Raw genomic sequence first — 16413 nt, 5'->3', positions numbered from 1 at the left:
TTGCAGCTAGGAATGCACACAACACACTCAGTCTCGCTTTCAATGGATGGACCGCACACCACTGAATGATAGCAGCGGAGAAATGGCAAACTTCACAAGTGCACAAAATTATGAGCTCTTGAACACTTCAGCAAAAACCAGAAACATTTGCAGCATGAAACTTTCATGAATTGGAGGTGATGGCTGTTTTCACCACAAGAAATTTTCACAAATTGTCACTGGCATGATACATTGTGCAGTAAAAAACAAAAAACAAAACAAAACACTTTGAATATGCATGTATATTTACTTTTGTATCTTGAATTCTTGTTAAATTCACAAAAGTTTCATGCACACTAAAATGTCTGGTTTTGCAGTAACCAGGGTACCTAATATGGCAAGGAACAAGCAGGATTATGATAAGCTATACTACCTCCTAAAGTCTGAAATATGCAGCTCAAAGTTCATACAAAGGTATCGTCAGAATATTTCAATGAGACCTAACTAATAATTTTTATGCCTCCGCCAACGAAGTGGCCGGAGGCATTATGTTTTCGGGTCGTCCGTCCGTCCGTACGTCCGTACGTCCCGTTTTGTTTTTGTCGATATCTCAAGAACCGTGTGGTGGTTTTACATCAAACTTGGTATGAGGGTATATCCTGGGGGGATAATACTTTGTTTGGATTTTAGGGTCACGGGGTCGAAGGTCAAAGGTCACAGGTTATTTTGTGAAAAAAAAAGGTTGAAAATTCATGTTTTTCTCCATATCTCGCAAATGGTTCAAGGTATCTTCATGGAACTTTAATTTAGTATATATGCTTGTTCCAATGGGCAGTGATTATCTAGGGAAGTTGGGGGTCATGGTTCAAAGGTCAGGGGGTCAAAGGTCACGGTCAACTCCTCAAAATATCACTACTTTCCTTATGGTTATGCAATGCCTGAAGGTTTTTTTTTTTTTAAACTTGATGTATGCATGTATTACCCGATATATATTCTGTGGGAAGTTTCTTGCCAAAAGGTCAAAGGTCAAAACGTCAAAGGTCAAGTGAAAGTGTTGAATTGCACTTTTTCCTCCATAATTCAAAAATAACTCAAGGTATTGTCATGAAACTTACATATTTATGCATGTTCTACCTAACAGTGATTCTCTTTGGAACTGTGGGGTCAAAGGTCAAAGGCCAGGTTTCGATAATACTATTTTACCATTTGATACTGAAATTATACTTTTTTTCAATACCTTGAAAATTACTCAATGCATAAACTTGTAAAAGGGTCAAATGTCAAGTGAAAATCATCAGTTCCCCCAAATACCTGCACTCTTGGTGTTTTAATCATTCATCCAATTGAACCTAGTTCTAGGAAAGTGAACATTCAGCACATTTGTGGCAAACCTGTCATTTTAATATTTTGCCAATTGTGTGAAACTGTCATCACACATTGTCAAGACATTGTACTATAGACCTATTAGGAGAACCATGTATTATGGCGGAGGCATACACCAGTCGCCGTAGCGACATTTCTAGTTCTTCATGTATTCTTGCTCCTTGTGGTTTGTACTGCTGACTAGAAGGGTTACTGGTATATGCACTGCAAGACAAAATTCACACAACAAATATTGCAACATTTCACTCGAAGTTGCCAAGCAACTGTATCAACAGTCTTAAACAAAATGTTGTTTAATGCAAAACTCACACAGAAGAGAGAGTATATGTATTTTTACCCTAGCTGGTAAAGTCTAATGTGGAATATAGTCAATAAAATGCTCACTGGAGGAATCTCAAAATACTTACACGGGATGTCCGCATTTCTCCCTCTGACTGTTACATACATGTATGAAAGCATGCACTAAGCTGCCTTGGGCAATTGCTTACAAACGTGTATAAAAATGCCGAATATTTTGTGAGGTTTTCATTTTTGCGAATTTCACAAGTCGGGTGCTATTTGCAACCACCCAAAAATATTAACTCTGATCCCGACATGAATTAAAATCGTTGAGGACGTACTGATTTTGCTACATTATGCATTTCCCATAGACACCTGCCCGAGTGTACTCGACACTCGTCTACAACAGGTTAACATGCATGCATACTTTTCTGTGTTCAGTACTGTATTCCACATGCCTGAATTTAACCACTCGCGAAATTGTTGGGAAGTCCCATGAAAATTTAGATTCACTAACAATTGTATACAGTATAATAGCGGTTACCCTAGTTACTGCATGCAGTGGACTGCTGGAAATATAGTCTTAGGGTGGGTGTATTTCAAATGGTTGGAGTAACATCCTTTAATAATTCGTCATTTTGTCATAAACAGTCAATATATGATGCATCACGCGTTACCCCGGGGTACCGTAGTACCCCAGGTAACAGCATTGTGTAGCGCCACCTCACGTCCACACGAGAACAGCCAGAGTAATGCATGCACTGTGTGTGAGTGTACATAGTCATTCCCAAAGAGAATAGAGTCTAAGCGTAGCTTCTATACTCTTTGGTCATTCCCATGCCACTGCATGTTATACTATATGTGCATGGAAGCTGCGATACCACTAGCGTGTGCTTTAGTGCAGTGCAGTGCAGTAGCTAGCGCGCGCTAGCTCCAGCACCAAAATAATTTCCTCTTTTTGGCACCCAGGGTAAAACCTTTTTAAAAAAATAAATAATTCAACAAAATGGCTGATTTTTGTTTGGTACCCCGGTGTACCATTTATGTCATCATATACTGTATACGCTGTTATTTTCATGTACAGATATTTTCGCAGATGACGAGGTCATATACATTTTCACGAGATGTTGTTTTCGCGAATCAATGCAACCTTTACATTAATGCTCTATTAATAAAAGCCTATGGGGACATTTTCGCATGTTGTTAAATTCGTGATCCAACTTTGATTCGCAAAATTCACGAAAATTAAACCCTCAAGAAAATAACAGCTTATTCAGTAGTTCTTTTGAATTATGTAGATTGGCACATAATACCTGTCCAAAGATATTATTGATGAGGATGCAGGAGTAAACATGGATTTGTTGTGCAGGTGTGTGGGAATAATTTCATTTCAGAGCTATGTCCAATTGAGATTACTTTGTAAAGTAAATGTCTTATTAAATTGTCACATTTTGAGCAGTGGTAGATTAGCACACATTCACTTTAAACTACTGAATAAGAGGAAATTTTCGCTGTGTGAAAATTTTCACAACCAGAAGCTAGCATGAAAATAAAAGCATGCAAATATTTTTGCACGCCATGTTCCAGTAATCAATGTCCTGATTCCACGGCATTAAAAAAACAAAAAATTCATCCTGCCCTACCGAGTGCAAAAAATTACTCATGCATAAGTATCGATGCACTTTTACAGTACTTCCCACACATGTGCATTCAGATAGGACTATACTCCTGTCAGACTAAACTGTGAGAGACAATGTACTCAGTTATGATACTGCCAATTTCATGGAAGCACTTCCGAGATTAATTAGGTGCTATTAAAACTGTGCAGCACATAAAATTTAGATGTACTGTTGGCAGGATACCAGTATTCTGTCTCCAAAAAGGTACTTGCACAATAGACCTAATGGATTAATAAACTGGTTTATTTACTTATACTCAAATTTCAGGCATTCATGTTAAAGGGGACAACTAGGCTATTAAAGGAAAACTTGTTTCATCTACTTTTGCCTTTTATTTAATGAAGAACAAGGAAAAGTAGAAATTACGCGGTGCGTAATATATGTCCCCGCCGGAAGTAGCATTTAGTAGCAAAATGTACAATATCTAGGTAAAAAGATCAAGGTCAAAGGTCAAAGAAGTCAAAGGTCAAAATTCTATGTAGAAGTTTTGAAGCCCTCACCTAGTGCCATCACATAAAGCAAACGGAATCGAAATCGGGTTAGAAATGGCGAAGGAGTAGCATTTTGTAGCCAATGTACAATATAGGTAAAAAATCAAGGTCAAAGGTCAAAGAAGTCAAAGGACAAAATTCTGTGTAGAAGTTTTGAAGCCCTCACCTAGTGCCATCACATAAAGCAAACGGAATCGAAATCGGGTTAGAAATGGCGAAGGAGTAGCATTTAATAGCAAAATGTACAATACAGGTCAAAAATCAAGGTCAGAGGTCAAAGAAGTCAAAGGTCAAAATTCTGTGTAGAAGTTTTGAAGCCCTCACCAAGTGCCATCACTTAAAGCAAACGGAATTGAAATCGGGTTACAAATGGCGAAGGAGTAACATTTTGTAGCAAAATGTACAATTTAGGTCAAAAATCAAGGTCAAAGGTCAAAGAAGTCAAAGGTCAAAATTCTGTGTAGAAGTTTTGAAGCCCTCACCTAGTGCCATCATATAAAGCAAACGGAATCGAAATCGGGTTAGAAATGGCGAAGGAGTAGCATTTTGTAGCCAATGTACAATATAGGCAAAAAATCAAGGTCAAAGGTCAAAGAAGTCAAAGGTCAAAATTCTGTGTAGAAGTTTTGAAGCCCTCACCTAGTGCCATCATATAAAGCAAACGGAATCAAAATCGGGTTAGAAATGGCGAAGGAGTAGCATTTTGAAGCAAAATGTACAATATAGGTCAAAGGTCAAGGTCAAAGGTCACAACTGAAATTCTTTATAGAAGTTTCAAAGCTCCCATGTAGTGCTATCATATAAAGCAAACAGAATCAAAATCGGGTTAGAAATGGCGAAGGAGTAGCATTTTGAACATTTTGATCACACACGGACGCACGGACGGACGCACGGACGGACACACGGACGCACGGACGCACGGACGGACACACGGACACACACACGTACGGAGCCCGTTTCATAGTCCCCTGCTCGAACTCGTTCGGCGGGGACAAAAACACATGCTGATGGGATATCTACACAGCATGACTCTAATTTCAATGAAGAGAAAACCACGCAATAATTAATGAAGTTGATGGAAATAATGAGTATACAAATCCTGTGTGCAACTTAAGTCTGTTTCTGCATTTTCGTAGTGACAAGTACGTACAATTAATGTATGTTTTAAACTTCTTGCTTCAATTAAATTACTGAGTCCACTGCTATCAACAGCAGTAAAGCATTGGTCGCACACATGCAAGTATACTGTGGGTGTCCAGACAAAATTATGTGTGGTGGTTACGACTGAATGCATGGACGGGCCAGCAATACATATTGTATCGCTCTATGTTACATCGACTGCATCAATTAAATATATCATTACAAAGTGTCAACCCAGCAAAAGAATGCATGATTGTATGATGGGAAATAGTCAGTTTGTAATAGTCAAATAACTATTGAAATAGTTCTAATGTTTATGAGTGATACACAGTGTATGTGCAAGGCTCAACACTATCTTTTCTGACTAGTAATGGCCCATTGGGCTCGCTAAAATCTTTGAATCTGAAATCTTGGTGGCCTGAAATAAAAGATAATGTAACAACCCACTTATAATCTTAGTTGCCCGATCAGGCTACTAAAGATAAATTTGGTGGACGGACACCAATTTTTAGTGGCCCCGGCCTACCAGGCCACCACCGCTGATGTCGAGCCATGATGGTTCTATAGCAAACACACAAAAAAAGGTTCCTCAAGTACACTACTCATAAAAATTGTGTATCACTTTTCTTTCATCTCAAATATTCCTGCCGACTCAACAAACGGAAAATTCTGTGTCCTGTTGTACTGTCGTCCTAAATCAGAAGCTCCCTTAACAGTATCAATGCAGTGGGCCTAGTAATTCAGAAGACGCAAGCGTTGGACATATACATGTACATCGTATGCATGTAATCAAAACTCACAAGCACACGAAAGTCATACACAGTCATACACAGACTTTAAGTATAGTTGATAGACTGTAAATGCCATAAATTATTTACTGCTATTTTTCTTTTCACTTCAATTGCATCTATGCTATAGATGCCTTTTAAAGCAAAGATAGATAAACAAAGTCTTTGTTAGCTCGGAGGTCCCTTTATACTACTACTTCCATCTGAAAATCTACAAGTTGATGAAATTAATCCTAAATTGGAAATATGTAGTTTGAGCACTATGTCAAAGTTAATTTTGTTCTATCAAACTTTCTGATAAACAAACAGACTAATAGATGTATTCCAGATAAAATGCTACAAACAAATGAATGGGCATTTCAGTTTTGATTCAAAATGTCTTCACTGAGAACAATTTGACATGAGAACTTTATCAGCTGTTGTCTGTTAGTTCTAATCTCAATTGAACTGCTAAACAATCAATCATGGCTAATCTCCATCGGCATGTTGCACCAGAATCACTTCAACATTTTTATAACGTTTCAGTAATGATGAGAATGGCATTATACTTGACCATGACCTTTAACCTCAGCAGATCATGCAGCAGGGGAACTAATGAATGAATTTCCCAATGACTCATGTGTGCAACAAGTGTGAGAAAACTTTGCAGTATATCCCCAGGGTCGTCACTTACGGGGCAAGATTATGGAATAGACTGACAGATGAAGGAATACGTCAGACAGAGCGATGAAATTGTCAGGCTGCCTATTGTCAAACTTTTTACTGTCATTCAGAGAGTAATGGCCAGAGGAACTAAACAAACAATTACAGTCCTTATAAAATAGGGTTCTGAGCTGTCGGGACAATTGGTAATGTAAGACATTACTAGATCTTGTCATGATGACAACAGACAATATCAGAACATAGAACATCACAACATCAACAATTGCTTTAATACAAAATATATAAACAGCCATGGCAGAAAAAGTGGGCATAAACTCTTGAAAAATGCATGAAAAAAGGAGTACAGCTACAGTGTGCAAAATGTACTTGTTATATTCAGAAAGATTTAATTCATAGAATTTACCAATGCATGTGTACCAGGACTGGGAATTTATATGTAAAAGCAATATTCCTTATTCTGAAGGCTTGTTACTCCTAAAGGTTTTTTTTTTTTTTTTTTTCATTCCAAAGGTTTGGTCTTATAAGTGCCCATTTATACTAAAGGTTTGTTATTCCAAGGTTTGTTTCTAAAATGAATTATGGTTTGTAACTTTTTCAAAAGGTTCTTAGTGCGCACCTTGCTTTCATTTTTGGATGAACCAACATTTTTGGATTTTTTTTTTTGGTATTAAAAACTTTCAGAATTATGACCCTTATTCATTTTCAGATTAACAAACCACATTTCATTTTAAGATTTTAATTGAACTTTAAGTCAAAGAAGCCTTGGAAATACATGTAATGTCACAGATGTTCAGGCTAACAACAAACCTTTTTTCATTTTCTGATTGTCAAAGTACAGGGCACTTGTGTGTTTCAGAGTAACAAACCTTATTTTATATTCAGATTTTAAAAAAACTTTGGAATAATGAACATCATCCAGTAAGGCAACAAGACAATCAAGAACATGGCTTCACTGCCAATTTCAGTTTTCTGGCCACATTTCAAAAACTTGGTCAGGTTTCTGCATTCAGTGCAGTACTAGGATTAGATGCGTCATCGCGGAAGTATGACATAGGGATGTCTATGATTATTGTACGTTTGAATACCTCCCCTTGTTCACGATATCAGGTGAATAACTTATCATTCACACATTACATAGGTCAAAGAAACTGAATCACACATATGATATATAGGTCAAAGAAACTGAAATGCAAAAAATTCACTCAAGTTTAAGACATAATTTCAAAGATTCACATTAAAAAAAGAGAGAGATATTGGTCACAATACTGTGGAAAAAAAAGAAATGTTCAAATGATATCATCATTCACTGATGAAGAGTGTACATATCAAAAGGGAATTTCAGAGTTATAAGAGTTAGTCCGAAAAACGAGTCTACAATAAAATTTTATAAGAAAAACAGCAAACATCAGATAAGAATTAAGGCTACAAAATTGTGAAGCTTTGCTATTTTTTTTTATTTTTTTATTTTTGCAAAACTGTTCTCTAACAAGTTATGAATATGCAAATGAGTGAGCTGATGCCATCATCTTAAATTTTCCATTCATTATGAACAAAAAAAAAATGACAAAATTCAATTTTTCTGAGATAGTTACTTGCTAAACAACTTCAAAATCATGATCAACCATATATATCAGGAAATGAGACTTGGGCATGATTGTGTTTGAACAACAACACCAACAAAAAAGAACACAACAAAAAAATAAAGAACAAAAGACTGGAATTACAAGATTTTGTGTACAAACTATCTGTATAATGAAAGTCATGAAGCAATGACATCATCAACTCAATCATTTGCATATTCATACTCACAGTAGCTAAACTCTCAAATTTCATAACTTCCTTTAATTCTATCCGGTTTGCACACACTTTCACTTTTGTGCTGATAAAATTCTATCCTTTCTTATCAGACTAACTGGTCCAGAATTCCCCTTTAAAGGACGCGACTCTGTATTCTATTCTTCACTGAGAATTCCAAACCCATGGCACATCTCTGTAATTGAGTGGTTGAATGGTTTTCAGGTGAAACAAATGACTTGTGTTGTGACCCAACACAAAGAAAAGGTCATTTCCAGTGATCACAGCTCTGTGACTAATTGAATGTACAACGTGTACGTGTGTTTGTCAAACTAACAAATTACTTTGCGCACTCACGCATTTCAGAATCAAGCCAAAACTGTCAATGCAACTATGGAAGCATTGGTAGCTCTCACAGTATGCACCACAGCAATTAGTTCCAGCTGAACAACATTATTGCTCCAATATCCATTATTATGTTAACCCTTTTTTTGTACCTGAAATGAAACTGATATAACCTTGACAAAATAACAATATGAAATTAATGTTTTCCTGCAACCATGGCTGTGAGATATGAAACCAGCATCCCAATGCATACAATGTCTGCTATCCCCTTTTGACTAGAGGAAGTTTTCTTCCCATGATCATGAATGATTCAAACTTTGTACTACCTGGTACATGACGATGCAGCAAACACATTCCTGCAGCACACATTAGTGTCTACCACTACATTATTTCCCACATGATTTCTACACAATGTGTAATGCTTGCAGTGTGCTACTCAATAAACATTCTATCTTCACACCATAAACTCTGCACCTCGGAGTACACAAAAGAAAGAAATTGTATCATTTTGAAAAAGAAATCTTTTTTAGTAAAATGAATAAGGACACACAGGCATTCATTAGAGTAATGCCCAATCATAAGATAACAAATTGCTACTCTATTTAACATTTGCAGCGATCCTATGGTTCAACGGATTATCAAAGAATTTCATACAATTCTTTTTCAATGAAAGAAGCACGATTTCATGTAATCCCACTGTATTGCGCTATGGAATCCTCTTTTTTTCTTTTTCTTCTTCTTCTTTTTGTAAGTGCTGTTCTAACATAATACAAGCAGGTAAACACAGTAAATCACAGGATTGCAAGACTTTGACATAGAAAATCTTGATTTGCATGATTTAATGTCTCTTTTTTTTTGGGGGGGGGGGGCATGGTAGGAATGCATATCAAGCTCCTTGATCTGATTGTTGTGGCCAAGAAGGGTGTTACAAATCCACATGGGCTTACTCATGCGACCATAAATCACTGTCAGACAGGTTAAAATGTATGACAGACACTTGGCCATCCAACATACTGTATACTTGCTCTAGTTTTTATCTGCACATGGTTTGAAGAACAATCTTTATTTTTACACAGCTGTCGATCAAGAGAATAACATGAAGTGAAACTTTCTGAGGTTAGCTCACACATGAACAGTGTGTATAGTTGTCATGGAGCGACAACTTTCCACACAATGTTATTTCGCTCTTCGCAGCTCTCCTTTCCTACACTTCCTGTACACGCCTTCACAGTTGTTGCATTGCTTACTTGTGAGAGAGGAATACTCCTTTTGGCACTACATGGGCATATAAAAGTCTTCGCATTGCCTCACGACACTGTGACTGTGTGACACATCATGACAGCAGATTCCCACACAAGTCAGGTGTGCAATACAAGACGAGGTAGTATTACTGCATAAGTCAGAAGACTTTCATTGATACAGTGATAGACATGCTTGCAACCTCTGCAATGGATTACACGTAACAGGGAAATCTTGTATAATGCTTATCAACTGTATTACAAATCAGCATTTAAATGATCTTGATGGATTATCACTAATTTGTATCTGAAGAACTATTGATCACTTTGAAATACAAATTATAAACACTTGTAAAACATCAGGCAAGTTCACACAGCCACCAACAGTTGCAATCATTTGGGTCGGATTTGACAAGTAATGCAGAAACCTTTTTTTTTATTAATGTGCATGGACATACTAATCATGACTATAGTGATATTCAAATGGCGATCTGCTCACCACAAAAAGTGTGACATTTCTGAAATAGTCAAGCTTTTTTCTGTATAGTCGTGATTATTTGCAGTGTGAAGTATGTATGAACGCTGTGAGAAATCACACCAGCTTTCTGTATCCCACTATGCAAGGTGCGCAGGACAAAGAGGTCAAAGTCAGGTCAAACATTAAGCTTCACACCCATGCGAAGTTTGGTCTCGCTTTATAGAGTGCAATTTTTAATTGCAATTTTGCTTTGTGAACCAGTGGGCTTTACTTTCTGCCTGTGTACGTGTGAACCAGAGTGCAAAAAGGTATGATTTGAATCTTAATTTGAATGGAAATCCGACTCACACTGTTTCAATGCGTGTGAATGTGAATATACTTTGGTAACAAACCTTATCGCAAACTCATGACAAATAGAAACAAGCCAGATTTCTTACGACCAAAAGATACTGCAAAACTAACACTAATATAGGCCTACAGTCCGCACAGTTATGTGCACAATGTAGAGCTAATCATTGTGAGAACCATGAAAGATCTACAAGAGCAAAATCAAAGGCTCATCCTACAGGATACCACTCCTAAAAATTGTTGGGAAGCATATGCACTGAATTAGACATTACCAATGAAATACCTATTTAGTACCAGGTCGTCTGGTCCTCTGGAAAATCACGAAGATTCTGAAATTTGTGTATACACACTGAAATCACTTTATACAGGTCCAGAACGAGTCCCGAGTATACTCGGGCAAGTGTCTATGGGAAATGTGTGTTGTAGCAAAATCAGTCCGTCCTCAATGGGTTAATGTATGTATGTAGGAAAAGGTAAATGAAGTGTTTTCTATCTTAATCATTACCATAAACATTAATTTCCTGTAAATATAGTGTTTTAAGCCTCTTACCCCCATTTTGAATGGGAGGGGGTGGTAAAAGCTTGATGCAGAAGTGAATACCTTCTCTCAAACAAACCTTAAGCTCATGGATACACTTAATCATTATAAATGTAAGAAAAGGCCCAATCAGAAATAAGAGGAGCACCTACCGCCACCTGCTCATCAGTCCACTGGTCCAGGGGGATGCTCTTGGTGCGGCTGATCTGAACTCCAAGCATGCGGTGGATGGTGGCACAATGGACACACAGAAAAACACCCAGATTGTAGGCGCCCCAGTCTGAGTCCTCTGTTGGGTTTGGGAGCATGCAGGCAAAAAGAAAGATGGATGGATGGACAGATGGATGAATATGGAAAGAAAACAGAAAGATAAGGGTAAAAGATTGTTTAGCACAAAACATACTAGGAAAGAGACATTTTTTAATGCTTTTAAAATATAATGGACCTCTTCATACTGCAAACTGATGAGATTGCATCAGCAATACCAAGAGAGTGTAAACAGACCAACACGTAAACACGTTTACATTGTATACAAATTAGCATGCACACTAATTGTGTTCCCTTTGCCCTTCTCACATATTACTGTTTATTCTTCTTTTCTTTTTTATGGTTTCAGAAGAATCAAAATTTGTGTGTAGGCCAATCGGAAACTTGTGGGTCAATGACATCAATCAATGCATCTTATTCATTATTCATATGGTTGTTACTAATCTTTATATTTCATGAAAATATGTGAAAGTTCAATTTACAGCATTAAGTCCAATTTTGCAGAAATCCATCACAACTCTGTTGGATTTACTCTAATCATGAAAGAAATTTTGATCATGGTACGGGAATAGCACCTTAGAAAACAACACTATGAAAAACAAATTGAGTACCATATACGCCATATGTACAAAAAGTAAATCTAATTTTTCATGAAGCAGGATTACCAAACAATTACATCATTTTAGTTGGTTAACTTCATAATCCTGGGGTACAGGAATGAATGGAGAAATGTACGTGTGCACATCACATCCAGTCAGGATCAGACCTCATGTTGATATAAACATGAAGTAGCATTGGACTTGCAAAATTCACAATTTAAATAAAAACCCCATGAAATATATGGCGTATACAGTGCTTATCTTTGGCCTACATGAACAATCTTCAGAGCAAATTTAAAGAGGAAAACAAATCAATGAGGTCAAATTCATGTTAATAAAATTTCAATTCACATTCATCAATCTTAATATTACACTGTAGTTCTACACATTTATGACAGAGCAAGAGTGTTGTGCGAGTGAGTGCAGTTTTAAAATTGTGTGAACTAATAAAACTCAGTAGAAGAGAGCATAAACTAGCTATTGCAGTAAAATATAAAGATAACTATGCTGCAGTCTTACTGTACAATGCTGTAGGTTGCATTAGGGCCTTATTGCTTACCTGTACTCAAAAAAATCAGTGGTCCTAAGACAAATTATAAAAACACTGTGAACAAAGCATTGTGCATCTCGTATTTTCTGCTTCTAGTAGACGCATTGAATTTGAGGCATGTTGAAGCATTTGGGGTTACAAAATGAGAAAGCAGTTAAAGGGATGGTACAGTATTGGTGGAGATGAGAATTGGGCTTTTAACTTTTTGCGAGATACCAAGAAAACACTTATGGAATACAGAGCATACCATTTTAAGAGGAATTCAAAGTTTATTTGATGAAAATCGGGTTTGGAATGACTGAAACATCCAAAAATAAAGTAAAACAAAGCAATCGTAATAAAATGTGGGTCCCACACTTTATTAGATTCGCTCTGATTTTGCATATCTCAGCCATTTCAAAACCAATTTTCATCAAATAAATATTGAATTCCTCATGGAATTATATGCTCTTGCATATTTCATAAGAATTTTCTCATTACAATTTGTATTTCACCAAAAAAAAAAAAAATGTTAGAAACCTGAAATTAGGTGTCAACCAAAACTATATGATCCCTTTAAGGTTTGCATTTAATAAACCCATACCAATACATACTCTAAAACATACAAAAACACACACACACACAGTTTTTGAATAATTGATTCTCAACGGGAATATCAGCGTAAAAATTTTCCAATTATTTGATGCAACAGTGACCACTTGAAACAGTTCGAGAGAGAGAGAGAGAGAGAGAGAGAGAGAGAGAGAGCATGATGAGCATTACTAAGAGACAACATGCAATCTTTTGACATTAATGCCATTGATCAGGGCCGGCGGAACCACTTTGGGCCCCCACTTGTTTTATCCTGGAAATGGCACTAGAAAAGAATAAAATGCGGGACATGGTTAACAAGCTGTACCTCAGCAATTTTTTTTTCTTTTTTTTTGTTTTGCTTGTCAGAAACTTGAAAAAGCTTGAAGAAACCCAAGCGTAATCAGAAAGTTGCATGCTGATGCCTTTTTTTTTTTTTTTTGCTTGTTTAAAGCTGATGAAACCCAGAAGTGGCACCAGAAGTTGGGCTGATGCGTGTTTTGTTTTTGTTTTTGTTTTTTTTTTTTTGTTTTTTTTTTGTTGTTTTTTTTTTTGGTTGTTTTTTTTTTTTGCTTGCTAGCTGATGAAAACTGGAAGTGGCACCAGAAGTTGGGCTGACGCGGTTTTTTTTTTTTTCCTTGCTAGCTGAAGAAACCTGGAAGTGGCACCAGAAATATAAACTGAGCCCCCCACTTTTGAAAATGTGGCGCTGGTTGTGTTGATAACATTTACTGGGCAGTCTCTTTACGGAAATCTCAAAGAATATACTCATGAAAACTGGCCTAATGAAGACATCATACAGCTTCAGATATCTGGATCACAAAGTTATCCATATTTTATTTGAATTACCTACATGTTATGTACATTCTACACTGTACTTGCCAGCTATATTTCATGGGAACAATGCCCTAAGGCATGTTTGTTCGTACCACCCAGAAAGACATTATAAAGACTTGAACTTCGGTGAAGAAAAAGAGATCCTGCTGTGCATTTATATAACAACTGTATGAAAGGCTGGAAGAGCACTGTGAACTGCATGTTGGCAGTCTTTCACTGCAGTATGACATGGACCAGAACACATAGAGAGCCCAGGTAAATCCCATCCTTTGCTTCACTGTTTGTATTGAAATGATGCTACTCTGCAGAAGAGAATCAATTGAGGATGAGTCTGAGTATACTCGGGCAGGTGTCTATGGGAAATGCGTGTTGTAGCAAAAGCAAACTGTCCTCAGCAGGTTAACAAACCTTTGTGGTTTGAGATTATTGATATTTCTGCCTCATTAAAACTGTATTCATGATGAATTGCAAATTCTTATTGAAGTGTACAGCCAATGGAGCCATCCTTTCTCATAAATGCTCAAAAATAATACACACAAATACTGAAGTGGCCAAATAAAGTCTGCAAGGAGGAAACATTATCCAGCATTCGAGCAGCTTTCAACATTCAAGCAGTACTTCATTGTAACAGTGCTAAAATGTTTTCTGATAAAATAATGTTTCCCTCCCATGTGACATATTTGTTATCCCTAACAAATAATGTATTTTCTTATAAAATCTCGACATAGTGTGTTTGGATGTTATTAGTGATAGATAAGGATTACCGGTAGCTGCACCTTGTCTCGATTATGTGATTTTAAAGAAAAAAAAAAAAACTTGTCCTTTCCTCCCCAATTTGGGAATCTGGATTGGTTATCTTATTTTTCCTCACAACAGTACTGGATGTTGATCTTTCTCAGAGCAAGCTTGGCTCAGAGTGCAGCAACTCACAAACTGAATCATTGGCAGCCCCTCACAAATGATACAGAAAAAGACAAAAGTGCAGTCTTGTAACACCGCTGCTTGCCTCATTCGGCTGATTTGGAAGCCCTGGTACAGAAGGAAATCACTCAAGGGAAAGGACTGGCTGGTCGCCACTAACCTTCTTAATGCCCACATACAATTATGGGACACTGTAAACGCCATCATTTAGCGAATTTTCTGCGAATTGGGACTTCCCAACAATTTCATGAGTGGTTGAATTCTCGATCATGGAGTACAGTAAAGACAAAGAAATGTACATGTGCATGTCACATTCATGTCGGATTCACAGATGACTTCACGCATTGTAAAAAAATAGCATCCAACTCATGAAATTTGCAAACATGATGACCATGTGAAATACGGGTACTGTACTACCAAAACGAAAAGACTTGTTCTATGGTCTAATGAATTGCAACATTACCCGACAGTGTGACAGTGCAATGACAAGATACTGCACTGGGACCAAAATTGACAGCTAAATTGGACACATTACTTCAGAGTGGGTCCCATCTACTGTGATAAGATAATACTTTTTTTTAAGCAAATGTGACATTTGATGCAAATTTAGTCCACAAATACATGTATGCTGGTGTCCTCTAAAGTATATCTTTGTTTAAACCAAACTGCTTGTGGGTTTGGAATAATGTAATGGTCAAATTTGCTTCATTATGCTTCCAAATCATCATAATGTCCTTAGTTGATGGCACACTGTGATGTCATAATCATGAGCTGCACCTGAAATAAACCAGTGCCTGCACACTGGCACTGGTCTGACGGTCCCTGACTAGTAGAAATCACTGACGGACCAGTAACTTTTTCAGGAATGGACAAGTAAAAATTGGAAAAACTGGATACCTACTGGTCGACCTGTCTGTCAGACCATAGGAAAAAAACTGTTAGACCCCGTTTACAGTGCGAGGCTCGGCCGCGGCCGAGCCGCGGCCGAGCCCAGCCCCGCTTCAGTGTAAACGCGCAAAAGGCCAAATGCGAGGCCAAAATTGGCCTCGCATTTGGCCTCGCTCTGGAGGTGGTCTCGGCCACGGCCGAGCCGCGGCCGAGCCCGGCCTCTTCTTGGTGTAAACGCAAACTGGGCCAAATGCGCGGCCAATTGCGCGGCCAATTTTAGTCTGGCTACCAAACCCTCTGCATGTATCTTTCGCTATTCAGGATATTAACCCCCCTCAACGTTGGAAAACTAGTATAGTTTAAGGTGGTTTTGTCCTGCAAAGGATTTTTTCCTTCGGCAAAGGCCTTTGCCCGAACGGCGACTTCGTCGCCACGGAATTCATTTGGCAAAGGGTCTGAAAACCAGACAATACCAAATTGCGTTTGTTTACAAGCAGAGCGCCACTACGACAAAATATTGAAAGGTTTGAATCAAAAGCGCGGCCGAGCCCAACAGTGTAAACGGGGTCTTAGTGTGCAACCCTGAATAAATGTAGTGTGAACACATTCCTCCTTATCTGTAGACAGCATGTTTTACC

The 16413-nt window shown here is 37.6% G+C and overlaps 1 protein-coding gene across 2 annotated transcripts in view; it reads right to left on the bottom strand.

Moving 5' to 3' along the window:
• The window catches only part of LOC140231867 (arf-GAP with dual PH domain-containing protein 1-like), a 61358-nt gene that overhangs the window by 29037 nt on the left and 15908 nt on the right, over positions 1–16413 (bottom strand). For both annotated transcript variants that reach the window (XM_072312017.1, XM_072312018.1), the window contains exon 2: positions 11296–11432. In XM_072312017.1, coding sequence (XP_072168118.1) covers positions 11296–11432 — 137 coding nt within the window. The remainder of the gene's footprint in view (positions 1–11295; positions 11433–16413) is intronic.

The sequence above is a fragment of the Diadema setosum genome, chromosome 8 (assembly GCF_964275005.1).
Source record: "Diadema setosum chromosome 8, eeDiaSeto1, whole genome shotgun sequence".
NCBI lineage: Eukaryota > Metazoa > Echinodermata > Echinoidea > Diadematoida > Diadematidae > Diadema > Diadema setosum.
Note: the sequence above shows the minus strand (reverse complement) of the source record. Positions and strands in the feature narration are given on the sequence as shown.